The 27696-nt window shown below is 40.7% G+C and overlaps 1 protein-coding gene across 1 annotated transcript in view; it reads right to left on the reverse strand.

Annotated features, from left to right (window-relative positions):
* Nucleotides 1–3922: 3922 nt before the first annotated feature.
* LOC126354256 (beta-1,3-glucan-binding protein-like) overlaps nucleotides 3923–27696 on the reverse strand; it is a 112698-nt gene continuing 88924 nt past the window's right edge. The window contains exons 5-7 of the mRNA XM_050003773.1: nucleotides 22757–22908; nucleotides 19894–19998; nucleotides 3923–4291 (exon numbers count right to left, since the gene is read on the reverse strand). Of these exons, the coding sequence (XP_049859730.1) occupies nucleotides 4181–4291; nucleotides 19894–19998; nucleotides 22757–22908 (368 nt within the window). The 3' untranslated portion in view covers nucleotides 3923–4180. The remainder of the gene's footprint in view (nucleotides 4292–19893; nucleotides 19999–22756; nucleotides 22909–27696) is intronic.

Raw genomic sequence — 27696 nt, forward strand, 5'->3', positions numbered from 1 at the left:
AGAGGTCGAACGAGTGTATTGTAAGCTGTCTCTTTAGTGGACTTGTTGCATCTTCTAAGTGTCCTGCCAATGAAACGCAACCTTTTCAAAATCGCATTGCAACTGATATTGGTCTTCGGATGACCTTACTGGACGGTAAATTATAGCATCATCTGCGAACAAGCTAAGAGAACTGCACAGATTGCCACCCAGGTCATTTATGTAGATCAGGAATAGCAGAGGTCCCAGGACGCTTCCCTGGGGAACACCTGATATCACTTCTGTTTTACTCGATGATTTGCCGTCTATTACTACGAACTGCGACCTTCCTGACAGGAAATCACGAATCCAGTCGCACAACTGAGACGATATCCCGTAGGCCCGCAGCTTGATTAGAAGTCGCTTGTGAGAAACGGTGTCAAAAGCTTTCCGGAAATCTAGAAATCAACTTGAGATCCCCTGTCAATAGCGGCCATTACTTCGTGCGAATAAAGAGCTAGCTGTGTTGCACCAGAACGATGTTTACTGAAACCATGCTAATTACGTATCAATAGATCGTTCCCTTCGAGGTGATTCATAATGTTTGAATGCAGTATATGCTCCAAAACCCTTCTTCCAAACCGACGTCAATGATATAGGTCTGTAGTTTGATGGATTACTCCTACTACCCTTCTTAAACAGTGGTGCGACCTGCGCAATTTTCCAATCTGTAGGTACAGATCTATCGGTGAGCGAGCGGTTGTATATGATTGCTAAGTAAGGAGCTATTGTATCAGCGTAATCTGAAAGGAACCTAATCGGTATACAATCTGGACCTGGAGACTTGCCCGTATCAAGCGATTTGAGTTGCTTCGCAACCCCTAAGGTATCTACTTCTAAGAACTCATGCTGGCAGCTGTTCGTGTTTCAAATTCTGGAATATTCCATTCGTCTTCACTGGTGAAGGAATTGCGGAAAACTGCGTTCAATAACTCCGCTTTATCGGCATAGTCGTCGGTAACAGTACCATCGGCACTGCGCAGCGAAGGTATTGACTGCGTCTTGCCACTTGTGTACTTTAAACAGGACCAGAATTTCTTCGGATTTTCTACCAAATTTCGAGACAATGTTTCGTTGTGGAACCTATTAAAGGCATCTCGCATTGAAGTCCGTGCCAAATTTCGCGTGTCTGTAAATTTTAGCCAGTCTTCGGGATTTCGCGTTCTTCTGAACTTTGCATGCTTTTTCCGTTGCCTCTGCAACAGCGTTCGGACCTGTTTTGTGTACCATGGGGGATCAGTTCCATCTCTTACCAGATTATGAGGTACGAATCTCTCAATTGCTGTTGCTACTATATTTTTGAATTTGAGCCACATCTCGTCTACATTTGCATAGTCAGTTCGGAAGCAAAGGAGACTGTCTCTTAGGAAGGCTTCTAGTGACACTTTATCTGCTTTTTTAAATAAAATTATTTTGCGCTTGTTTCTGGTGGATTTGGAAGAAACGGTATTGAGCCTAGCTACAACGACCTTGTGATCACTAATCCCTGTATCAGTCATGATGCTCTCTACTAGCTCTGGATTGTTTGTGGCTAAGAGGTCAAGTGTGTATTCGGAACCGTTTACAATACGCGTGGGTTCGTGGACTAACTGTTCGAAATAATTTTCGGAGAGAGCATTTAGGACAATCCCGGAACATTTTTCTGCCTACCACCGGTTTTGAACAAGTATTTTTGCCAACACATCGAGGGAAGGTTGAAGTCCCCACCAACTATCTATTTGTTTCGAGACTCAAATTTTCTCTGAACTGTTCAGCAACTATATGATCGGAGTCTGGGGGTCGGTAGAAGGAGCCAATTATTAACTTAGTTCGGCTGTTAAGTATAACCTCCACCCATAGCAATCCGCACGGACTATCTACTTCGACTTCACTACAAGATAAACCACTACTGACAGACACAAACACTCCACCACTAATTCTGCTTAATCTATCTTTCCTGAACACCGTCTGAGACTTCGTAAAAATTTCTGCAGATTTCAGGCTTTAGCCAGCTTTCTATACCTATAACGATATCAGCTTCTGTGCTTTCTATTGGCGCTTGAAGCTCAGGGACTTTCCCAGCACAATTACAACAATTTACAATTCCAACTGTTCCTTGATCGAAGCACGTTCTGTATTTGCCATGCACCCTTTGAGATTGCAGCCCACACCGTACTTTCCCTAGGTCTTCTAACCTAAAAAACCGCCCGGTCCACGCCACACAGCCTCTGCTAGCTGTGTAGCCGCCAGCTGAGTGTAGTGAACTCCTGATCTATTCAGCGTAACCCGAAACCCCACCACCCTATGGCGCAAGTCAAGGAATCTGCAGCCAACACGGTCGCAAAACCGTCTGAGTCTCTCATTCAGACCCTCCACCCGGCTCTGTACCAAAGGTCCGCAGTCGGTTCTGTCAACGATGCTGCAGATGGTCTCCCGCCAAGTATGAGGGCCTGGTTAGAGATTTCGCAAGTGTCATGCAGCCCACATAACACAACTGTCGAGCAGTTCCTTCTTCATGCCAATTCTCGGCCGCACACTGCAGGGGCAATGAAGACGCTCCTGCAGCGTTTTGGAGCGGCGACTATCTAGAGTAGTAGGTGGAAGGTGTACCTAACTGTTGCAAATAAAATGTTTCTGGTTTTCACTGTGGTTTTCATTTCGCGACCGATCGATACTTTCTGGACAACCATCGTATTAGACAGTTTATCAATGCTCAGGCATTTGCTTCGGTTCACCTTAACTCGGTTGATATTCCTAGCAGTGACCCATATTGTTTTAAAATACATGGACAAGTGTATCCTATGGTAGGGAGTTCCAACCTCCTACAGGAGTTGCACCAACTGGCCTCTTAATTATAGATTTTGATTCTGTATTACAACACCGCGTAGAGAATAAAACTAATATACCTTGTTGCGGGACATAATAGTTCGTTGCAAGCAATGCATGGTACAGATAATCCTTATGCATGGTTGTTTAAATACATAATAGATGCAGTTCACAATATAATGATTTTCATATATAATACCTTCTGTGCTACCACTTGCTGCCACAGACGTAAACTTCTAGTTAAGTGGTAAGGGCTAGCTGTGCACATCATGAACCATGCACGTTGTTTATCAAATCCATATGTATATGGCCAGTAAGGCAACCACTTACGCCACGCTAGTTGCACATGTGCGAAAGTTCCTTAAAACGCGCACAGCTTAAGGTATGCTCGTGACCCTGATACCAAGTTTCACGGAGTCTAGAGGAGCAGTAGTGTGGCAGATTTAAGTGCTGTATCTTTCAGATTGCAGCATCTATGTTACGTTTAACAGCGTTCAAAGAAAAAAAAAACAATAAATCTGCAAGGTGTCGAAAGTTAGAGTGTTCACAGCTCTTGTGTTATACAGCATTCACCACTGTCTTTGTAGCATCTTTTGTAAACCAACAGTGTAAATGATGATTTGCATTTATGTGATGTTCTGTGTAATGGATGAGGACCAATACCTGTAAGCAGACAAACAAAAATACCATTTCTAACATTAACATTTAAAAATATTCAAAGATTCATTTTGTGTGATTTTCCAATTGTGGCCTAACCGCAAGAAAACCCAAGAGAGACAGAAAATCACACATGCAAACATCACCAAACTTATTCGTGTAAACAAATACACTCGAAAATGAGAATAAATCCTCGTAGCGCGCTGTGCTAAGCATCAAAGCATAAGTAACTGGCGCAGTTTTCGTTATTTAAATCATCAGTGACACAGCTGCAGACTTTCCTGAATCATCTAATATGATAAACGAAATTAAATCCATGATTTTACTGCATGTGAGTGGCAGCCTGTCCTCATATTTTGTGAGCTGAATTCTTGAGCTGTAATGAATAACACATTAAATAAAGGAAAATTCAGCATTACAAAACTCGGTTTACTTACACATTTTTAAAGAGTTGAATAAATAATTTTCTTGTCATTAAAAACCTTTATTTGCAACAGTCAGTGTATAGAAGCGATTAGGAAGTATTGTTGCTAATTTAGAAAAAAAGGTACCTGGCTCCTGAAAATTTGAAAAGCAAATTGATAATATTGCTGCATAATGAATCCTTCAGAGTGTTTAGCAAATCCTGAATCAGTAGTGTAACTGATTCAGGATTTGCTAAACACTCCGAAGGAGTGAGTGAGTTTTGCACTCAGTATTTTTAGAGAGCCCAGACTCGGACGTAATCAACCTGGAGGGAAGAAGCACCCCCTTCTTCGAGATTCCACGTGGGCAGCCACCTGTCACGTCCGTTCCAGAAGTCCGTAAGGGCCTGGAAATAAACAAACAAAACGCAGATACAGTGCACAGAATCGAACAGTGTAATTTAGTTAGTTACTAAGTACGAGATAAAATTAAAATCGCGAATAGTGCGACTATAAAGGATATTTATGCATAGTTCTATCAAAAATGAAGTTCAAAAACTATGTACATGCTAAAACGAGAAAAAAAAGTTTTTGTGAAATTAAGTCCAGGTTCTCATTCAAAATAGTCTTGCAGACTAAGCGTAAGTAATGTTTGTCAAAAGCGGCCAAAACATAACTTTTGTGCGTCTATTTGGATTAGCAGTTTTGAATTTTGGAAATCCAACTTGAGATTTGTGTTCAGCGACATCAAAAATATATAATAACATGTTTTTTTTTATGAAATTTGAACTAATAATACATATAAAAGTTTTTCCTAAAATTGAAACAGGTTTTCCTCGAGAAAAGAGTTTTCAAAACTGCTTGCAGAATTAAATAAAAATGTGACTCCCGAAAAGCAAACACTTTTCTTGGGAGCTTATACCTATAATATATGAAATTTGTTAATAGTAACTATTTTCTGCAAAGGCATAAGGAATGAAAGAAATTCTCAAAAATGGAACTCAAAGTCCGAGTTAGCACCATATCGTTAAATTTAAGATCATCTCATTGTAGTTAGTTATAAAGTCGCATAAACTTAATATAGTATCGACTCCCTACAGTCTCTTACTTAAAACTCGCAGGACGTTGATCAAACCATAATTACGGGCGCCATATTGCTTTTTTTGCATTGAAAATCTAAAATGAAGTTCAAAGTGTGATCAATCATAATTCTAAAACAGATCCTTTGAAAGTCTCTTCATTGTCTCAAAAAACAAATTCCAAACTTCGCCTATTTTTTACTCATTTGAATGAGGACCTGGCCTTAAGCTCCTAGCGTGTTTGAAAAAGAAACAAAAAGTGAGGTTGGCCACTTTGCAAACGTACTTCTTTCTCACCAATACCATCCCTTGTAAGTTTTTTTCTCATTTTAAATCTTTTGTCTTCTATTATAATTGTTGTGCGTGTTATACCCAGAACATGTTAGAATAATCATAGGAGTACAGACTGCGAAATTTGGTTAAAATCAATTTCAGTAACTTTTTTATGCCGAAGAAAACTTAACTGCCAATTTTTTCCTTCAATCTAAGTTTATTTCAGTGTTGTGAGATTGACACAGAGATGAGGAAAAGGAATATAAAACAAAACAAAAATTCCGTAACCTTGATGTAGATGATTTATATTAATTGAACCCCAAATGGGGATCATGGCATGTGCCACTCTCTTTATACATTTTCTTTTATTTTTTATGCCAGACAACAAAACAATGAATATGGAGTCCCACATTACATACAGAACACTGTTTCCTCACATTTTTCTTGCAAATTGCATATTTTATTTGTTTCCCCAGTGTTGCGCGTTCAATCACATGTCCGTTTCCAGAAGTCCTGAGTTCGGTTGGAACGATTTTGGATATTATGGATGTTCTGCCCTTTCCGGATCAGAAGCAACAGATGATTGAAGAAGATATTCCCTTGCCATCACCCCCGGAATTGAAGCAGTGGAATATTTTCATTCGAGAGGCAATAGATGACGTACGTAACCAACGCTACATCTAATGCAGTGGTGAAAATGATAAGTACCATATCTTACCTTGAATTCTCGCACGATATTTCTGCACATTTCTGTCCAGTTTGTCCACACCTCCCATGTGACTGTCATATTCCGAAACCATCCTTGGCTGTGGAACTTGCACATCTTTGTTCTCAGCTCTACTCCATCCCTTTACTTGGCTTACTGGATGCACTGTCTCATGGTTTGACAAGAGCTTTACACAGTTTCCACATTCCTGCCATTATCTCCGTATTCCTGTCAAATCTATAGTCATATGCTCCATTTCTTCTTCATGCTGTTCTCAGGTTCTATTGGACAGTTATTCATTCGGTTCATAAAGGCAGTTCCAGTTGCCCTCTCATTTCTGAGAGCTCTTTCATCAAACGGTAGCTTGTGAAAAAGTTATGAAAACGTATTTTGTGAAGTTCAAGAGTCTGCAGAAAAGGAATCATATTCAACGCAACTGATCCGCCAAGTCCTAGATCTGATACGTCACTTGTATCCTTCGATTTTTTTCATAAACTGGCGTAGGTAACAGAAACCGCTTTGAGAACAGCACGTGGTCCACCGTTTGAATCCATACCTCACTGATTTCCCGCAAATGAACTGTTTTAGATAATGGTGTCCGTAATAGCGTACCATTTGCTCATAAATGCTCAGACTGTCGGAAAAAAACTTGAAATGTCATGAAATTATTATTCAGTAAATCCAACAACGGACCAATCTTAAAAAGTTTTTCCCTTTTGTCAGGTGGGAATCTGTTCAGATATGTGTTATCATTGAAATGAAGGTGGCGCTTTATTTCCAGATATCTATTGCGACTCATGCATTGTCGTACACACCTTACATCAAAGTCCTCATCTTCAATCCAGTATAGCTTTTCCTGTGGAAGAGCATGATATCCAGTGAGGAATAGTATACCTATGAACATTTTTATGCATCCATTGGATAACTCATAGCTATGATTATTGTTCTGTGTAGCATATCGGATACTTTCACTGACAGTCAATTTCAATACCTGTTCATCAAAAAATTCGTCAAAACCATTCAACAGCATATTTTCCTTTTAGTGCTGCTACCAAACTGGATTTTCGCTGTTCAGTTTCTGCTGTATCAGGATAAGTTTTAGAGTAAGTCGCATCTCCTGTTGTCCAATTAGAAGTGACGATAGCTTTCACTTTCTTCTTTCGTTGGTCTTCGTGTTCCTCAATTTCCTTTTCTCCATTGAAATGAATTTCCAAGGAAACTGGCACATCAGATGGCACAGAATTTTCAAACATATTTTCGTCGATATCTTCACAGTCAGACATCTCATCTACATGATCTGGAGGGAGCTCGAAGCCATTAAGTTCGGGTCATTTACAATTTCTTCAGTTTCCATCATATAAAGTGCTTCATAGAGACTCATTGTGCCTGAGGAGCAAATAAAGGCACAATAAAGTTTTATGTGGAAACTGCCATGGGGATCGAAGGTCTGACACGTGTCATGCAGAAATGAAATAGGTCTTGAAATAAATGATGGATAAACGTCTTCTCAAAACATTACAGAACATGACTGTACACAGATATTGGAGGTTATTTACATAATAACATAAGTTATATTGTTTTGAAAATGTGCAACTCTCTGTAACGCTGAAAAATTGAGCTTTTTCACAGAAATAAAAGTGTACAACTCACTCTTTTAACAACAACTGACGAAACTTCAATGCAAGGTATAGACAACAATGGGGAATGGTAGCATTCGCTGCCAGCATTATTAGAATTGCAAAATTTCGGTTACAAAGACAAATCCCCAAATGGGGATCATAGCACTTAATAGGTTAATATAAGACCAAATAAATTTACAAGAGACAGTACTGGCAGTATACAAAACAGGTCAGAGCACTGCTTGCGGAAGCAACGACAAAAACATGCCACATTTAAAAGAACGTGAAATCCCCAAGATTAACGGTGTTTTAACAAGCCCGAAATGATGCGTGGACCTCAATGGAAGATACTTTAGTTTCCATAGTGAAAATCTGTCACTAAATCTGTCAGAAAATCCAAAGATTCCGGTCCTATATAACGTACATCAGCGGCAAGGCACAATCGGTAACTTCACTGCGTGACAACGATGATAATTTTGTATATGACAGTGACACTAAAGCACAATTGCTTATCACTGTTTTCCGCAATTCCTTCACCAAAGATGAAGAAACAAATATCCCAAAGTGCGAATCAAGAACAGCTGCCAACATAAGTAACTTAGAAGTAGAAGCGACTTAATTCACTTCATAAAGGCAAGTCTTCTGGTCCATATTGCATACCAGCTAGGTTTCCTTTAGAGCATGCTGATGCAATAGCTCCATACTCATCAATCATATACAACCGCTTGTTCGGCAAAAGGTTCATACCTAAGGACTGGAACGGTGCGCGGGTCAAGCAATTACGCGAGGTAGGAAATAGAAGTAATCTACTGAACTTCAGACTCATATCACTGACGTCGATTCGCAGTGTACTCTTGGAACATATACTGCGTTCTAACATTATGAACTGCCTCAAAGAAAACTATCTACTAGCATACAATCAGCACGGATTCAGAAAGTATCATTCTTCAGAAACACAACTGGCTCTTTGTTCACACGAACTAAAGAGTGCTTGAGAGTATTTGAGAATGAGACCGCTCCGTGATTTGTAATAATCTTTATACGTCATTTCAAACCTTTACAAAACATTTTCACGCTGACTTCCCCTGCAAAATTATGAAAGGAAAAAAGTTACATTTTCGCTGTTCGTACAATGAAACTGCCGCATCAGGCGTGAGACTGTAATTTATTATTTTCTTATTAGTAATTCTAATCGTACCACATTTTTTCAGGTAGTACCCACATATACCACTGAATGTACCGTGCAATTATGTCATCGTACGATACTTTGTTCAAGACATATGACGTCATAAACGTTGAGATGTTCGAGAAACTAGGTTTTGCTTAAAATGGAGCACAAATTACCCAGACTACACTCACCCAGTGTTTCATAATGAGTGCACTTAACAACTTCAAGCAATCTTTAAACGTAATTTCAAACCTTTCCTAAAATATTCCTCGCTTATATTGTTTCGTCAAATACACATGTAATACATTAACTCATTTGTAAAGTAATCAGAGGTCTGACGCTATTTTATACATGGGAGTTCGATTCTTTACAGAATCCGAGGTTTACCAGTGTGTAAATAAAATCTGCATATAATCTACATCTACGTGACTTCTCGGCAATTCACAGTTAAGTGCCTGGCAGTGGATTCATCGAACCACCTTCAAACTATTCTTCTACCATGTCACTCTCGATCAGATCATTGGAGAAACGAACACTTAAATCTTTCTGTGTTGAGTCTGATTCCTCTTACTGTATTACAATAATCATTTCTCCCCATGCCGGAGGGCACCAACAAAATATTTTCGCTTTGGAGGAGCAAGTTGTTGATTGAAATTTTATGGGAAGGTCCCGCCGCAGCGAAAAACACTTTTTTTTTTAAATAACTGCTACCTCAATTCGCGTATCATAACAGTGGCACTCTCTCCGATATTTCTCGATAGTAACTTCTTTCCACTTTACCGATACCCTCCGTCAATCCTGTATCATGCAGATCCCACTCTACGCAGCAATACTCCAGCAGAGGACGGACCAGTAGTGAAGGCAGTCTCTTTAGCAGACCTATTGTGTCTTGTAACTGTTCTGCCATTAAATCATTGTTTTGTTTTCCCACAATATTATCTATGAGACTGTTCCAGTTCAAGTTATTCTTAACTGTAGTCCCTAAGTATTCAGCTGAATTTAGATTTGTCATTTATCGTGTAACCGGAATTTTGCAGACTCCTTTTGTAACACCCATTTTCCACCTATTTTGTATCTGTGTCGATATTTCTATGTCCGTTTGTAGTGTTGCTTATGTAGAATGTTGTATCTGTTATGGAATTTCTTTGACTATCTATACATATTTTAATTATGTGAAGTTTTGAGCGATGTTGTTTAAATTATGCTTATGGATTTAAATAACTAATGGAATGATTGTTATACACTCCTGGAAATTGAAATAAGAACACCGTGATTTCATTGTACCAGGAAGGGGAAACTTTATTGACACATTCCTAGGGTCAGATACATCACATGATCACACTGACAGAACCACAGGCACATAGACACAGGTAACAGAGCATGCACAATGTCGGCACTAGTACAATGTATATCCACCTTTCGCAGCAATGCAGGCTGCTATTCTCCCATGGAGGCGATCGTAGAGATGCTGGATGTAGTCCTGTGGAACGGCTTGCCATGCCATTTCCACCTGGCGCCTCAGTTGGACCAGCGTTCGTGCTGGACGTTCAGACCGCGTGAGACGACGCTTCATCCAGTTCCAAACATGCTCAATGGGGGACAGATCCGGAGATCTTGCTGGCCAGGGTAGTTGACTTACACCTTCTAGAGCACGTTGGGTGGCACGGGATACATGCGGACGTGCATTGTCCTGTTGGAACAGCAAGTTCCCTTACCGGTCTAGGAATGGTAGAACGATGGGTTCGATGACGGTTTGGATGTACCGTACACTATTCAGTGTCCCCTCGACGATCACCAGAGGTGTACAGCCAGTGTAGGAGATCGCTCCCCACACAATGATGCCGGGTGTTGGCCCTGTGTGCCTCGGTCGTATGCAGTCCTGATTGTGGCGCTCACCTGCGCGGCGCCAAACACGCATACGACCATCATTGGCACCAAGGCAGAAGCGACTCTCATCGCTGAAGACGACACGTCTCCATTCGTCCCTCCATTCACGCCTGTCGCGACACCACTGGAGGCGGGCTGCACGATGTTGGGGCGTGAGCGGAAGACGGCCTGACGGTGTGCGGGACCGTAGCCCAGCTTCATGGAGACGGTTGCGAGTGGTCCTTGCCCATACCCCAGGAGCAACAGTGTCCCTAATTTGCTGGGAAGTGGCGGTGCGGTCCCCTACGGCACTGCGTAGGATCCTACGGTCTTGGCGTGCATCCGTGCGTCGCTGCGGTCCGGTCCCAGGTCGACGGGCACGTGCACCTTCCGCCGACCACTGGCGACAACATCGATGTACTGTGGAGACCTCACGCCCCATGTGTTGAGCAATTCGGCGGTACGTCCACCCGACCTCCCGCATGCCCACTATACGCCCTCGCTCAAAGACCGTCAACTGCACATACGGTTCACGTCCACGCTGTCGCGGCATGCTACCAGTGTTAAAGACTGCGATGGAGCTCCGTATGCCACGGCAAACTGGCTGACACTGACGGCGGCGGTGCACAAATGCTGCGCAGCTAGCGCCATTCGACGGCCAACACCGCGGTTCCTGGTGTGTCCGCTGTGCCGTGCGTGTGATCATTGCTTGTACAGCCCTCTCGCAGTGTCCGGAGCAAGTATGGTAGGTCTGACACACCGGTGTCAATGTGTTCTTTTTTACATTTCCAGGAGTGTATAATGTACTGTAAATGACTTGGTCCATAGTTAGGGAACGGAGGGTTGAATGTAGAAGATGCCGGGAAGCCCGCAGAAAGTAGCCTGGCAGAGTGGAAAAGATGTTGTTGTCGCGCAAGTGGAAACTCGTCTTTTGTGAAGGGTAAGGAGTCTGGGCTGAGCAGTGCCGTGGTTCACGTCTCGTTAGCGGTAGCGGACCATTGTGGCTCATATTTTTGGAATTTTGAGGTTAGAAGAGCTTAAGGGCTGTATTCATGAGCCTCGGATTCTGCATTTGGTGATACCATTATCATGGCATCGTTTTGGCCCTATAAAAATGTAATTCTGACGCCAAGATGATCATGACAGGGCAGGGCCAACAGTATTGCCATGACTGCATCGTCATCATGTTATCAGTCACTGCAAATTAGGCCACCAGTGCCACCAGCGTTCCACGAAATCGTTTATATTTAACGCTCTGTAAATGGACCAGGTATTTGTCAAATTTGGTTAATTTTAATAATAATCGTAGTGTTGCTGAAAACTCTATATTACACAAGTGAGTATTCCAAATCACAAACCTGGGCAGGAATCCTATCCTAGTGAATTTAAATCCAAGTGGCCTAATTTATTATGGAAAGACTTATTCGGCATCTGCAAAAATAATTTGGACTGCTTTCTAATGTGTGGAGTTATAGTGTTTAAAGCTCAGTTTTATCATTTCAGAAATACTCCATTTCCAGTGCAAATTTAAATCAACCTGCAGTCATTTCCTTAAATAATTTGCCTTACTTGAAAAGCTGCCTGAAAATAGTAAATTTAATTTGAAATGAAAAAAATTATTAATTGTTGCATTTGTGCACTTTGATCAGAATTACAAAGTTTTATCAGTGTTCATCTCATGAGAAAGTGATTGAACTTGAATTTAATGTTGTGTTGGCTTTTGCACAGCCAATTATTTTTTCAATATCTTAAAAGACTGCTTATTAAACCGCATTTGGTATTTAAAGGGTTATAGTTTGTTATTCGTTACACAATGAATAATGAAGGAAAGCAAAGACTCTTCAGAGCCAGTGTAGTAAGATTTGCATTTTGTTTAATTGCTTCAAACCGAGTTTAAGAAAGAAATATTTACTGTGTTGCAAGTTTCTTAATGCGCATGCATAGAGACCTTCTACTAAGCAATAAAGTTGTAGAGTATGATCATTAACAGACCCTTTGATTTAAATCAGTATTGCTATTAGTTTCATGCGTGTTAGTGCTTGTTTCTATAATCTGCTGCATCTACTTCATTTAAGGTACGTGTTGTTGAGAGGCATATGTTACTGTTTGCTATTTCATTGAACATCTGTTTGTCTGACTTACTAGTTACTAGTTAATAGCACTAGTTAGTAGCAAAGATGGCGACTCATACAGAAGTTTTAGTAAGTGGCTCCGTGGAAAACGCCGATATTATGAACATAAAGTGAATTATATGCAGTGAAAGACTTTTAAATGGTATTAGACTATGTTCAGTGTGCCAAAAATGGATTCATTCGAAGTGTATCTCACGTTTCGACGAAGAAAACACAAAACGCGTCTGTGGTATAATTGACTGCTGATCGCCAATGGGGTATTTACAAAAACATGGTAGTGTCCATGAAGGAAAGGTAGTTTCTACATTAGAACAGGACTCACTGTGTGCAAAACAATATATAAGTAATCTGGAAACAGTGATAAATGAACTCAAAAAAGGATAATCTGGAAACAGCGATAAATGAACTCAAAAAAAAGGAAAATAACCCGTTTTCTAAGCCTAAAAAAAGCTGGCGTGTAAAACAAAACGAAATACGTTCTAACTGAAAACAACGAACAAATATGACCCGCTAAATAAAAATGAAGATACAGTGAACCAGGTAAATAAGAAAAAATGATTTCACGTCTCAAAGAAGTACCTGGAAGAAGCGAGAAAATACTAAACATTCGCGAAATCTTGTGCCAAGTGAGAAAAATAAGGAAGGTGATGTATACATATTTTCAACTAGCCATTGAATAGGCTTAGCAGATATTATGGCCACTATGCAAACTAAACTAAAAGTAACTTGTTTTACCCATCCTGGCGGACCTCTATATGAAATTCTAAAAGACTGTCAAACAACAGTGACAAATGATTCCAAATAAGTTATTATTGGGGGAGGAAACGATGTATATAAGAACGAAAGTGTAAATGCAACCAGGGCTCTAAGAGAATCTTTAGGGAAACTCATACATTCAGATGTATACGTCGTAAGCATTCCACGCAGGCATTACCTGACAGAAGTTTCGTATGTAAACAGAGAAATCGTCAACATAAACAGCAAATTCAGGAAGATATGTAGCTTTTTCTCTAATGTTACATTTATTGAAGCAACAAGCTCAGTGAGAGAACATTTCACAAAGCATGGCCTGCACAGAAACAACTATGGTAAACAAATTCAGTGCAAAGAGATATTAGAAAAAAATAGCAGCACAGAAGAACAGGCACATAGACCTATACCATTGTGAGCGAGGGAAGAAATAGAAGATACAATACAATATACAGTAACAGAGTAAAAACAACCACAAGATGAAAGAACAAGAGAAAACATCACTCTGCCCTGCAAAGTAGGGAGAAGCAGTGCCATCATCACCAGAAAAAGAAGCAGTGTCGACAGCAGCAGAAGGAATAGTGTCGTCATCTGCAGATGAAGAAACTGTGACAGATATCCAGCAAGCAAGGTACGGGAGAGGAGAAAGAACAAAGAAGCAAAAGCATCTCAAGGAGCTGTGTTGTAGTGTGAACCGATTCAAGGAAAGAGTTTAGTGTGTGTCAAGAAATGTTAGGTTAGCCGTAACGCTGGCTTCTGTTTTATTATATTGCTTGACACATAATGCCTAATTAGGCTGGTGACCGATATTAACATGTAATGCTACAACTTGCTGTTGCACTGGGAGAACGTCTGTTCCATGACCCACTTGTTTACTATTAGTTATACTCTGCTGGAGTCTTTCGGAAACAAATCCCAGTCTGATTGTTCTGTTTCCATTAGGATATCTCACGGTCACTACTTCTTACAAATTCCTCGTAGAGATATAACATTAGCATCGATCGTCGTTTAAGGCGACCGGTTTTACCGCTACACTTTTAATACTCACGTAGATGACTTAGCACTTTTAATTATTCAGAGGAAATTGCAGCTTTTCGCACCGTGCAGATATCTTGTCTAAATCATTGCGCAATTTGTTTTGATCATCTGACGACGGTAAATGACACCATCATCTCCAAACAATCTCTAGAGTGCTGCCCTAATTGTCTAAATCGTTTATATCGGTTAGGAACAGCAGAGGACCTATAACACTTCCTTTGAGGAACGCCAGGTATCAGTTAGGTTTTACTCGATGACTTTCCGTAAGTTACTTCGAACCGCGACCTTCCTGACATGAAGTCACTAATCCAGTCGCACAACTGAGACTACGCTCCATATTCTGAAGCTGTGTGGCTACCTTTCGCTAAGTCTTTTTTTCGAGGTAATTCATAATGTTCGAGCACAGTATATGTTCCAAAATCCTGCTGCAAATCGACGTTAGTGATATGGATCTGTAGCTCAACGCATTGCTCCTATTTCCTTCTTTGGGTGTCACCTGTACAACTTTCCAATCTTTGGGTACAGATCTTTCTACAAGCGAGCAGTGTATATATTGCTAAGTACGGAGCTATCGTATCAGCATACACTAACAGGAACCTAACCGGTGTACAATCTGGATGAGACGCCTGGCCTTTATTAATTGATTTGAGCTTTTGCTGTACCAAGTATATCTATGTCTAAGTTATACGTGTTAGAACTTGTTCTTGATTCGATTTCTGGAATATTTACTTCGTTTGCTTTAGTAGTGCCGTTAACATTGCCATCGAGCAGTGAGGTACTGATTGTGTCTTGCCGATAGTGTTTTTAACGTACAAGTAGAACCCATTTGGATTTCCTGCCATATTTCGAGACAGTATCGCTGTGGAAAGTATATAATAGCATCTCGCCTTGAGATACAGGAACGGAGAAATTTTACGAACTCTTTCATAGATTCCAAAACAAATTTCTCTGGAGGAAACGCTGGGAAGGGTGACACAGTGATCAGCACACTGGACCCGCAATCTGGAAGACAACGGTTCAAAATCCCATTCAACCATCCAGATTTAGGTTTTCCGTGACTACCCTCAATCGCTCCAAGCTAATACAGGGATGGTTCCTTTGAGAACGACCGCGGCCGATTTCCTATCCCCATATTTTCGAAGTCCGAGCTTGTGCTCCGTCACTAATGACTTCGATGTCGACGAGATGGTGAACTCTAACCGTTCTTTCTCTTCTAGTGGAAACACAATACTAATTAAAAAATTACGTAGATTTCAGCCATCAGCGAAATGGATAGTTGCTGACGTTTCGCTCGCGGTAATCATGGAGTGTTTGTTACCTCCTGGATGAGGGATAAAGAATTACTGTGTGCTACAAACTCACGTTTGTAAACCTTTACATGGTGGTTGTTACTTTTCGAAGCCAACATTTTCAATTGTTAAAAAATAATGCCAGTGATCTGTAAGTGCATAATGTTTGATGTAATGATAAAATATTTCATCTCTTTTCGTCTCTTACGTTTGCACACCAGGTTTCATTAATGTATGGCTTGCCATCTTCCACTGTTGGGAGAAATTTGCCCACTAAACCCGGGCTGGTGAAACATGTCACTTGACAGCGCGTGTTGTTGGCTACACTGCGATTGCGAGGTTGCAATAGTTGTCAACGCACACGCCCACAGCTCCGAAGTACGTTTTGTTAATGTAAGCTACGATCAATGTTTATACGTAAATGCAACAAAGTACGTTTTTCTGACAATGGGGAGAACGACGACGGAGACTAAGCGTTTGATGATATATTAAAGCGGGAAATGAAAATACCTGAAGTTAATGACAATATCGATGAAATGTCGTTCCAAATTGTTACAGTAATAGCTGCACGTAAAATATCGTATAACAATGCAAATCTAAGCATGCCAAATAACACGCTATTCACACTCATAGAGAGAAATAAAACAACACATACATAGCCTACCCGATTGTAGCGAGAAAAATAATTAATTCTGTATACATTTATACTCACCAATTTACGATGTCAATAGCGCAATTCCATCCAGTTCTCCTTCACTGTCTTCGGAATCGGCGCCAAAATCGTTGTCTTCGTCATCATAAAGAGAAATCATTGACTGAAACTTCCTGGTAGATTAAAACTGTGTGCCGGACCGAGACTCGAACTCGGGAGCTTTGCCTTTCGCGAGCAAGTGCTCTACCAACTGAGCTACCCAAGCACGACTCACGCCCCGTCCTCACAGCTTTAATTCCGCCAGTACCTCGTCTCCTACCTTCCAAACTCCACAGAAGTACTCTCCTGCGAACCTTGCAGAACTAGCACTCCTGGAAGAAAGAATATTGCGGAGACATGGCTTAGCCACAGCCTGGGGGATGTTTTTAGAATGAAATTTTCACTCTACATTTCATTCCAGAAATCATTGACTGTTCGTTTCCATTTATAATGCCATCTATAGTCAGTGTTTCTCTTATCAATTTAGCAGCATGGTCTACTTTTTTCCTCCGTGAGGTAGCGTCTACAGTAGCAAGACCTTCACGTAGCAGTCTTTCCACTTCTATTATAGTAAAGTCTTGTTGTTACTTCTAATGTACGCCTTGACTTCTAACCTATTCAATTTGATTAAAATGACAGTGATAAGCCTAATCACGAAGTGGCCCTGTTCGCTTGCAATTTCATCTACAACGTATTTAGGCTTCACAAAGGTTATTTTGTTTCACGAGCGAGTATAACAGCAGTTTTGTCATCCTCATGTCCGCAGCAATGTCTCTCGCCTGCAACCACTGCACCATACTTTCTTTACGGTCACTAGTGGTGGGAGTTTTATCTAAAATCACGGAATGGTACGGTGCATTGTCCATCACAAAAACTGTCGAAACACTTAATTGGAGCAACAAATTTTTAAACCACTGTAGAAACCGTGGGTGGTCTATATCCTCATGATAGTCGCCGGTTTTTTTTTGATCGAAAAACTAGAAGTCCTTCAGGCACAAAGCCGTTTTAAGATCCTGCATGGGCCACAATTAATAGTGATGGCTGATGACTGCTGCTATTCGGAGTATAATCTGTCCAGCGTTTCTCAATTGATTCTCCAGCGTTGACCCAGGTTTCGTCTACCCATATGACTGAGTGTATGCCCTTTCCTACAATTTTGTGTAAGAAAATGGTACGAGCTACAGCGGCATGAGCTTTTTCTAATAACAGTTTTCGTCTAACTTTTTAAATCGGAAGCCCATACTTTTTAATATCATCTTAAGCGACGTTTTCCCCCCTGAGAAAAGTTCACTTTCTTTAAAGAAATTAGCAGCTTCGCTATTGTGGGGTATTCTTTCCTTTTATAGTATCCGTATATGTGGCGACGAATTGCAATGGATTGGAAAGAATCAATATCTGTAACAGGACGAGACTCCTTTTTCTTGCCCGGAGTACTTAAAAACACACTGCTTCTTCCACAGGGGATTTCTTCCACGTTGCTTACTTCACTGTCTTGTAAGTCGAAGTAGCACCCCTTTCCTTACATCTGTTCTTTCACTGAGTCCTAGAATTTTCGAAGTACGCTCTAAAACTTTATCGGCAGGAATCGACGCATGCCCATGAACAGAAAAAAATTGTTTTTCTTGCTCGTAAAACTCACGAGTCCTCCTTAGTATTTCCAAAGCATGACTATTTAATGGCACTCCACGGCGCAACGGATTGTAGCTTGGTGAACTACATCGTTTTGGTGACATTGTTTAACAAACAAAAACTGTAGTCGAGGAGGTAACACAACACAACAGCAGGAGTTCGCGCAGTAACATACAATGTTTACACGAAAACCGGCAACGTGGTAGCGTCGACGCCGGAATCGGCTTTTGTTCGGTGCTGTTATTGGATCAGTAGACACAGCGCCGCCCGTTCCTCACTTGTTTGTTAGTTATACTACCAACTCTACAGCGCTCGGGCAGTGACCTTGAAGTGACATGTCTCAGCGGCCCGGGTATAGATGCCTATTGTTGTTGTTGTGGTCTTCAGTCCAGAGACTGGTTTGGTGCAGCTCTCCATGCTACTCTATCCTGTGCAAGTTTCTTCATCTCCCAGTACTTACTGCAGGCTACATCCTTCAGAATCTGCTTAGTGTATTCATCTCTTGGTCTCCCTCTACGATTTTTACCCTCCACGCTGCCCTCAAATGCTAAATTTGTGATCCCTTGATGCCTCAGAATGTGTCCTACCAACCGGTCCCTTCTTCTCAAGTTGTGCCACAAACTGCTCTTCTCCCAGTTCTATTCAATACCTCCTCATTAGTTATATAATCTACCCATCTAATCTTAAGCATTGTTCTGTAACACCACATTTCGAAAGCTTCTATTCTCTTCTTGTCCAAACTATTTATCGTCCACGTTTCACTTCCATACACGGCTACCCTCTTTACAAATACTTTCAGAAACGACTTCCTGACACTTAAATCTATTCTCGATGTTAACAAATTTCTCTTCTTCAGAAACGCCTTCCTTGCCGTTGCTAGTCTACTTTTTATATCATCTCTACTTCGACCATCATCAGTTATTTTGCTCCCCAAATTGCAAAACTCCTTTACTACTTTAAGTGTCTCATTTCCTAACCTAATTCCCGCAGCATCACCTGACTTAATTCGACTACATTCCATTATCCTCGTTTTGCTTTTGTTGATGTTCATCTTATATCCTCCTTTCAAGACACTTTCCATTCCGTTCAACTGCTCTTCTAAGTCCTATGCTGTCTCTGACAGAATTACAAAGTCATCGGCGAACCTCAAAGTCTTCATTTCTTCTCCATTGATTTTACACCTACTCCGAATTTTTCTTTTGTTTCCTTTACTGCTTGCTCAATATACAGATTGAATAACATTGGGGAGAGGCTACAACCCTGTCTCACTCCCTCCCCAACCACTGCTTCGCTTTCATGCCCCTCGACTCTTATGACTGCCATCTGGTTTCTGTACAAATTGTAAATAGCCTTTCGCTCCCTGTATTTTACCCCTGCCACCTTTAGAATTTGAAAGAGAGTATTCCAGTCAGCATTGTCAAAAGCTTTCTCTAAGTCTACAAATGCTAGAAACGTAGGTTTGCCTTTCCTTAATCTTTCTTCTAAGATAAGTCGTAAGGTCAGTATTGCCTCACGTGTTCCAGTATTTCTACGGAATCCAAACTGATCTTCCCCGAGGTCGGCTTCTACTAGTTTTGCCATTCGTCTGTAAAGTATTCGTGTTAGTATTTTGCAGCTGTGGCTTATTAAACTGATAGTTCGGTAAATTTCACAACTGTCAACACCTGCTTTCTTTGGGATTGGAATTATTATATTCTTCTTGAAGTCTGAGGGTATTTCGCCTGTCTCATACATCTTGCTTTGCATATTATTAAAAAAATACATCTTACCGTGGGTGACGTATTGATCCATGGTTTGTTTCCCCCAGCATTCAGTGCGTAATCAGGGAAGTACCCATTTGTTCCTCCAATAGCCAGGTTGATGATGATGTAGTACTGAAAATATTTTACACAGGTGAGTATGTGCTATAAAAATGAAGGTCACAACTAAATGACTTAGAAATATAGACCTAAAACAGTTACCGCGCCGCGAAAAATTTATAAAAACCGTATTTTTATATGTGCCAGCTCGTATATTCGCCTATGGAAGTTCTGGACATAATGTATTAGCAATGAATTTTATATTTATTACTGCTTCTATATATTTATGATGTTTTTTAAATGTGCTTAAATATTCTCAGACCCTAATGAAACACTTCTGTTCAAAAGTAATTGCAGTAATAAGATTAGACAGGACAGCACACGTTTGTCTGATAAAAGAAGGAAGCAAGTCTCTTGTATGCACGATGAAAAACGCAAAACCTACAAATGCAACGTATATGTGAAATCATTCCATCTTTTATTTAGTGAAGTATAGTAATATATTTGAATGAGCGTAAGAAATGTTAGAACAAACTTCAAAACTGTGTCACGATCTTGGTCTGAGCAAAGGAATCAGCAGCTATATGTGAACTTCTATATTTTCAGGGATCTTTCAGGCATTTCCTCTTGATATGATGTGAGACAGATTAGTAATGTCTATTGAGTAAATATCTTGTGTACCGCTTTCCTCGCAAGGAAACTATATTTAACTATATTTTCTTTAGAACCTTTTCGCTCCAGTTTCTTTTTCAGCTTTGTTATTGCCTGTTCGTGAAAGTAAATGCTACACATCATGCTCATCATTTGCCGCTATGCTCAGTCACTTATTCACCACATTTCAGATAGTTTATCCTTCTTTGCGTTTTTAGTAGATACCAGGAGTCTACAGTAAAACTTGAGCATCGTAATTTACTATCTTGTACTGAAACGTAAAGCTATTTGAAATATATACTTGATGTAATTTACGTTGCAGTATATCTGTCGACCGCTTAGGAAGCGTGGATCGGAAGTTATAGCTTCTGTTCCTCATATATGAACACAATATTGCATAATCTTTGAGCGACGATATCCTTCACTATTACTACACTCCTGGAAATGGAAAAAAGAACACATTGACACCGGTGTGTCAGACCCACCATACTTGCTCCGGACACTGCTGAGAGGGCTGTACAAGCAATGATCACACGCACGGCACAGCGGACACACCAGGAACCGCGGTGTTGGCCGTCGAATGGCGCTAGCTGCGCAGCATTTGTGCACCGCCACCGTCAGTGTCAGCCAGTTTGCCCTGGCATACGGAGCTCCATCGCAGTCTTTAACTCTGGTAGCATGCCGCGACAGCGTGGACGTGAACCGTATGTGCAGTTGACGGACTTTGAGCGAGGGGGTATAGTGGCCATGCGGGAGGCCGGGTGGACGTACCGCCGAATTGCTCAACATGTGGGGCGTGAGATCTCCACAGTGCATCGATGTTGTCGCCAGTGGTCGGCGGAAGGTGCACGTGCCCGTCGACCTGGGACCGGACCGCAGCGACGCACGGATGCACGCCAAGACCGTAGGATCCTACGCAGTGCCGTAGGGGACCGCACCGCCACTTCCCAGAAAATTAGGGACACTGTTGCTCCTGGGGTATCGGCGAGGACCATTCGCAACCGTCTCCATGAAGCTGGGCTACTGTCCCGCACATCGTTAGGCCATCTTCTGCTCACGCCCCAACATCGTGCAGCCCGCCTCCAGTGGTGTCGCGACAGGCGTGAATGGAGGGACGAATGGAGACGTGTCGTCTTCAGCGATGAGAGTCGCTTCTGCCTTGGTACCAATGATGGTCGTATGCGTGTTTGGCGCCGTGCAGCTGAGCGCCACAATCAGGACTGCATACGACCGAGGCACACAGGGCCAACACCCGGCATCATGGTGTGGGGAGCGATCTCCTACACTGGCTGTACACCTCTGGTGATCGTCGAGGGGACACTGAATAGTGCACGGTACATCCAAACCGTCATCGAACCCATCGTTCTACCATTCCTAGACCGGCAAGGGAACTTGCTGTTCCAACAGGACAATGCACGTCCGCATGTATCCCGTGCCACCCAACGTGCTCTAGAAGGTGTAAGTCAACTATCCTGGCCAGCAAGATCTCCGGATCTGTCCCCCATTGAGCATGTTTGGGACTGGATGAAGCGTCGTCTCACGCGGTCTGCACGTCCAGCACGAACGCTGGTCAAACTGAGGCGCCAGGTGGAAATGGCATGGCAAGCCGTTCCACAGGACTACATCCAGCATCTCTACGATCGTCTCCATGGGAGAATAGCAGCCTGCATTGCTATGAAAGGTGGATATACACTGTATTAGTGCCGACATTGTGCATGCTCTGTTGCCTGTGTCTATGTGCCTGTGGTTCTGTCAGTGTGATCATGTGATGTATCTGACCCCAGGAATGTGTCAATAAAGTTCCCCCTTCCTGGGACAATGAATTCACGGTGTTCTTATTTCAATTTCCAGGAGTGTATTTCCGGATCTGACTGACTCTTTCTATAGTCTAAGAAGTTGCATACTTACAACTTCAGTGATGTTTCCTCTGATACACAGAGACATATTTTCTACATTCCTTCTTCATTGTAATGCCACATACTATCGACCACAAAGAGTGTTCAAATTTCACATCTAAAGATGTAGTCTGATGTATAGTCAAAGACCAGTTTGAGAAGCTACTGAAAGACTTATTGCTAGATTAGTATCATAAGGTTGTAAGAACCTTAAATGTGAAATATATCTGTGAACTGAGTGCATGTCTCACAAAAAGAGGCGAAGTCAGAAATTTATTGTGTTTTACCTCTTGATCGAAAGGAGCCATTTTAGTACCGTATCTCCATGGGTTCTCAGCCGCTGGTAGGTCTGTATTAAATCCTCCATAGCTCCAGAAACCTTCATCAGTAGGAGTAACGGTGCCTAGTTCAGTACCATCAATGCTGAACTTCATGTAGTCTGTAAATTACAGAGAAAAACTTACTAAAAGCTGAAATAATGGTACGAACATGGAGTAATGATATGACAAAACGTAACGACTGGATGAAGGTATTTGACTTCTAAAAAAGTGTGTGAATTGAATACATGTTAAATGTGCACTATAATAAAGTACAATATAATAATATTAGCTTGAGAACGCAACTGTCATTAGAATTTCATCACAAAAAACATAAATGTGGTATTATATAGTTTGAAATATCAAATAGCTGTACTTAAAGAGCAGACTCTATTTCACCTCTGCAGCGATAATGGAGGCTGATGATTTCAATAGGAGTAGGTTATCTCTGCTAAAATAAAATAAAAATTCAGAACTAGTCAAACTTAATGCGAAGAATTTTTTTCTTAGGCTCTCCCACAACTGTAGAAAATCTGAGATAGAGAACTTAACAATATGTAAAACTTTTCTTTCCTTTCCTTGTGTAGAACTTTGCGTCACGATTACAAGTGTACAAAATATTTTGATGATGGGTCAGAATTTCTTCAAGACAACATCGCCTCATGAAAGTAATTGAGATTTAAAGATCTACAGACTAAGGTCCACTGAAAAATACCTCCTCTCTCCCATGTTTACTCATCTGCAGCTGATTAAACGAAAGATAATTAAGTGTGTGGTACCGGTAAAAGGTGAAGATAAGATATCCGGCGGTAGGTGATGATACATTATCAGGAAATACCCGAAATTATAATCGTCTGCGTAATAATATGTAATACATTCAGTAAAGCAACCAATATAATCTAAGACAGCATAGACTTTACGAATTTTTGTTCGTTCATGTTTATTATTGACGTATAGTCGTTGATTTCAGTCCAATAGTCTAGCCTTTCTTACAAATGACAAAAAATTTCTGCATTTTCAGAAATAATAAATTTGTTTAAAACAGCTTTCTTAATATTACATCTACAGTTTCTACATAAGTGAATTACAAGAAACGTGTATCTATTTTTGAAGAAGATAGAGGGAATTACGAGATGATATACTTCTAAAAATGGCAAGTGCGATATGAAATTAATAAAATATCTAACAGGTAGCGAGTAATTGCCACGCATTCAGGCAGCAAAGTGTTAACTGATAGTTTAAGTTGGGAGATGCTCCGTTGAGGAGTTTTGTGATAGTCATGCAATTCATTTTATAAATATCGTCATTTATGTACAACACTGCTGTCGTCAGAGTGGCAGAAGCACCTAACTTCTTTATTATAAAAGAAATGCACGGTCATTGAAATTAGATGAAACAAAATATATGCAATTTTTTACTACCAAAGACTTACCAGATCGTTAGCAATAACTGCATGGGAGAAAATCAACAAAATTTAATAAAAAAAGAATAACCTCAATTTTTAAGTGTTTGTACTGATAGGAACCACAACCGCATTTCGCATGTTGCAGGTCTCCTTAAACTTCTAAGTTCTGCTACTTTTGCACTAAGGATGGTAGCAGAGTAGAGATGAATTATAAAAGAACTCTCACACTATTCCTAAGTTGACTCATTGAGTTCTTCTGGCGACATCAACTCCTCACTTGGGAAAGTGTTTGTTCACAGACGCCTGTTATTCGGTTAATATGTGGTGTCCAGTCTAGAGCATTTTGTGAACAGCAGCTTAAACAATAATTGCTGCCCGTACTGAGAACAGCCTTACCGAACATTAACTTCCTCCTGAAGTTTGTTGTCAACAATCAACGACAGTTGGGAAACAACCATAACAGGTGTTGAATAGGGATGTGGAAATGGATTATAATTTCTTGAATAATTGAAAAAAACTGATTGGAAAGAATAGCTGACAAAAATTTTGAAGGTAATTTATGAACATTTGCACAGTCTTGGGTGAACTTTAACTGATACCAATATCAACAGCCCTTGAGTATCATTTAGATTCAGTGTAAATAAACATAATTCGCATTTCGTATTTCTGCTTGTAGTGGTGTGCGGTACCAAATAATCACCGCAACCATTGAAATTATCAGTAATTATCGATCTGTCTGTAAGTTCTTAAACACACGAAGCTCAATACTTTTAGCATAAGTAAACCAAGTTCAACAGGTGCCTATAAAGTCTGAGTCGTTGCCTTCACATTAATTCTATTGTGTTTAGTCTTGAGGGTGACAGTGACGATACAGGAACGCTCGTCCAGATACAGCGTTAACTATTCTTGCCTGCACCGGACCTCTTCGTGTAGGATCTCGTTGGCGATCGAAATAATGAGCCAATAGGAGTTATAATCGTTCGAATAAATATTCCTTTCGTAACAATTTTTTATAATACTTTTAATGAACGGTTAAAATACACATTTTTAACAATGCTGGTACAACTGATCCAAGCCCACGTCCTTACGCTACCACTCCTCGAAACAAAAGGGTGACGATACATGAATTAATAAACTGAAGAGCGTATTTATTACTTTACTTCATACAGATGTATCACAACATTATCGTTGCCACAAAACAACTCGTTAATTTATTTTTGCCTGTGTCTTTGGTTCATAGCTCATTCAGTTTACATATAGCTTACACAGTGTGGCTCACCAGATATGCAAATGTTTTAACATGTTATTCTACAAGTAAAACTAAAGAAAAAAGTTAATATAAACATTGGTCCGCAAGTGTTTAGTTGCGGAGCTACGGCTAATAAAAGATTTTGCCTGAAATTTAGCAACTTCGCTAATATGATGTCATAGCAAAACTGTGGGAGGTTAATGTAAAGCACGATTTCCATTTATCTTGTTATTGGTCTGATGAATCTAATAAAACACGTCCCAGTCTTATATCTGCAGTAGTTTTCCAGAACATCCAGTGAAGCAAAGATTATTATCGAAGTAAATATGTTTACTTTCCGTTAAGAAAGAAGAAACGTTTATGTCATTGTTGGCAACCGTTAGTGAGTTGTTTCAGTCGTTCCCTAACCTTTAAACGAATTAGTTTTCTGTACTGTTCATTGAAAGAACATAATAACAACAGTATATTTAAGTGAAACCACGTAGTAACTGTTGTAGTTTGTAGGTTATTTATGAAATAAGGATGCCTTTCAAATTAACGACAAAGGAATAAGCCGATATGGTGTTTATTTGTGACGGTAATGCTGCTTCTGCAGTTAAAGAATATTGCGTACATTATCCAACTCGGATTCCGAATGCACGAACCATTAGCGGAGTATTTCGAATGTTACGGGAGACAGGTTCTCTACGTAGCGTTCATAATCAGTACGAGTGCCCGATACATGAAGACGATGATGAGGATATTATGGATGCTGTTCAACATATCCCGATACGTGAAGACGATGATGAGGATATTATGGATGCTGTTCAACATATCTCGGGTACCAGTACCCGACGTATCTCTCAACGATTAGGCATTTCACAATCTAAGGTATGGCGTACACTGAAGTACAATAATTTGTATCCTTACCATAAACAAAAAGTGCATCATTTACATCCGACAGATACTGCCCTTTGCTTGGAGTTGTGCAACTGGTTAAATACTAATCGGCAGTTACACAAATACATTTTATCTGCTGATGAGGAACAGTTTACTTTAGATAGTATAAACAATTTACATAACGAGCACGTATGGTCTGAAGCAAATCCACATGCAACAGTGCAACGCAATGCCCAGCAGCGATTTAGCATGAAAGTGTGGTGTGGTATACTCAACACACACTTTATTGGACCATTCACTTTCCTAGGACGTCTAACTGGCGAGACGTCCTTACAATTCCTTCAATAAGAAATGCCGCGCTTGCTCGAAGATGTTTCACTTGGTACGTGACTCCAAATGTATTTTCAACATGACGGCGCGCCTCCACATTTCATCAATGCCGTTACTATACATCTAAATGAACATTTTCCCCAGAAATGGATTGGCTGTTGTGCTACAAGTCTGTGGCCTCCCAGATCGCCCGATGTAACACCAATGGATTTTTGTGTTAGGGGGGTGGATGAAACTGGAAATTGGCAATTTGTGGTAAGTCCTATGGGACCAAACTGCTGAGGTTATCGGTCCCTAAGCTTACACACTACTTAATATAACTTAAACTAACTTACGGTAAAGACAACACACACACCCTTGCCCGAGGGAGGACGCGAACCTCCGACGGGAGCAGCCGCGCGAACCGTGACAAGGCGCCCCAGACCACACGGCGGATGGATGAAAGACATACTTTATGAGAACAAAGTTAATACACGTGAGGAATTACTTGCTCACATTATGAATGCAGCAGACGAAATTAAGAACAAACCTGTGAAACTGAAACGAGCAACAAACACTGTTCACAGATGATCAGCTAAATGCACTGAACTCGGTGGAGATACTTTTGAATATTTATTGTGAATGTATTGTGAAATTGTATGTACACTATACAACTTCCTTAACACTGAGGTTTGTTTTTTCCGGTTTAATGTGAATTCGCGTGTGCTACGGTAATAATAGAAGCAGATTATCTGACACATTCACACAGTTTCAGTTCATGTTGTTACCAACATTATTCCAAAATTAAGCTCTCTACAACTTTTGTTGAACACTTTGTGCAGTTATCTTGAATTTAATTAGCAAACTGGGCCAAGTAGTCAATAAATTAAAAATTTTACTAAATTACGTCTTTGCTTTTCTGGATGTTCTGGAAGACTACTGCAGATACACGTCTGGGATATGTTTTATTAGATTCACCAGACAATAACAAGATAAGTGGAAATCGTGCTTTACTTAAACCTCGTGCAGTTTTGCGATGGCTTCATATTAGCGAAGTTTCTAAATTTC

Source organism: Schistocerca gregaria, chromosome 3 (genome assembly GCF_023897955.1).
Source record: "Schistocerca gregaria isolate iqSchGreg1 chromosome 3, iqSchGreg1.2, whole genome shotgun sequence".
Classification (NCBI taxonomy): Eukaryota; Metazoa; Arthropoda; class Insecta; order Orthoptera; family Acrididae; genus Schistocerca; species Schistocerca gregaria.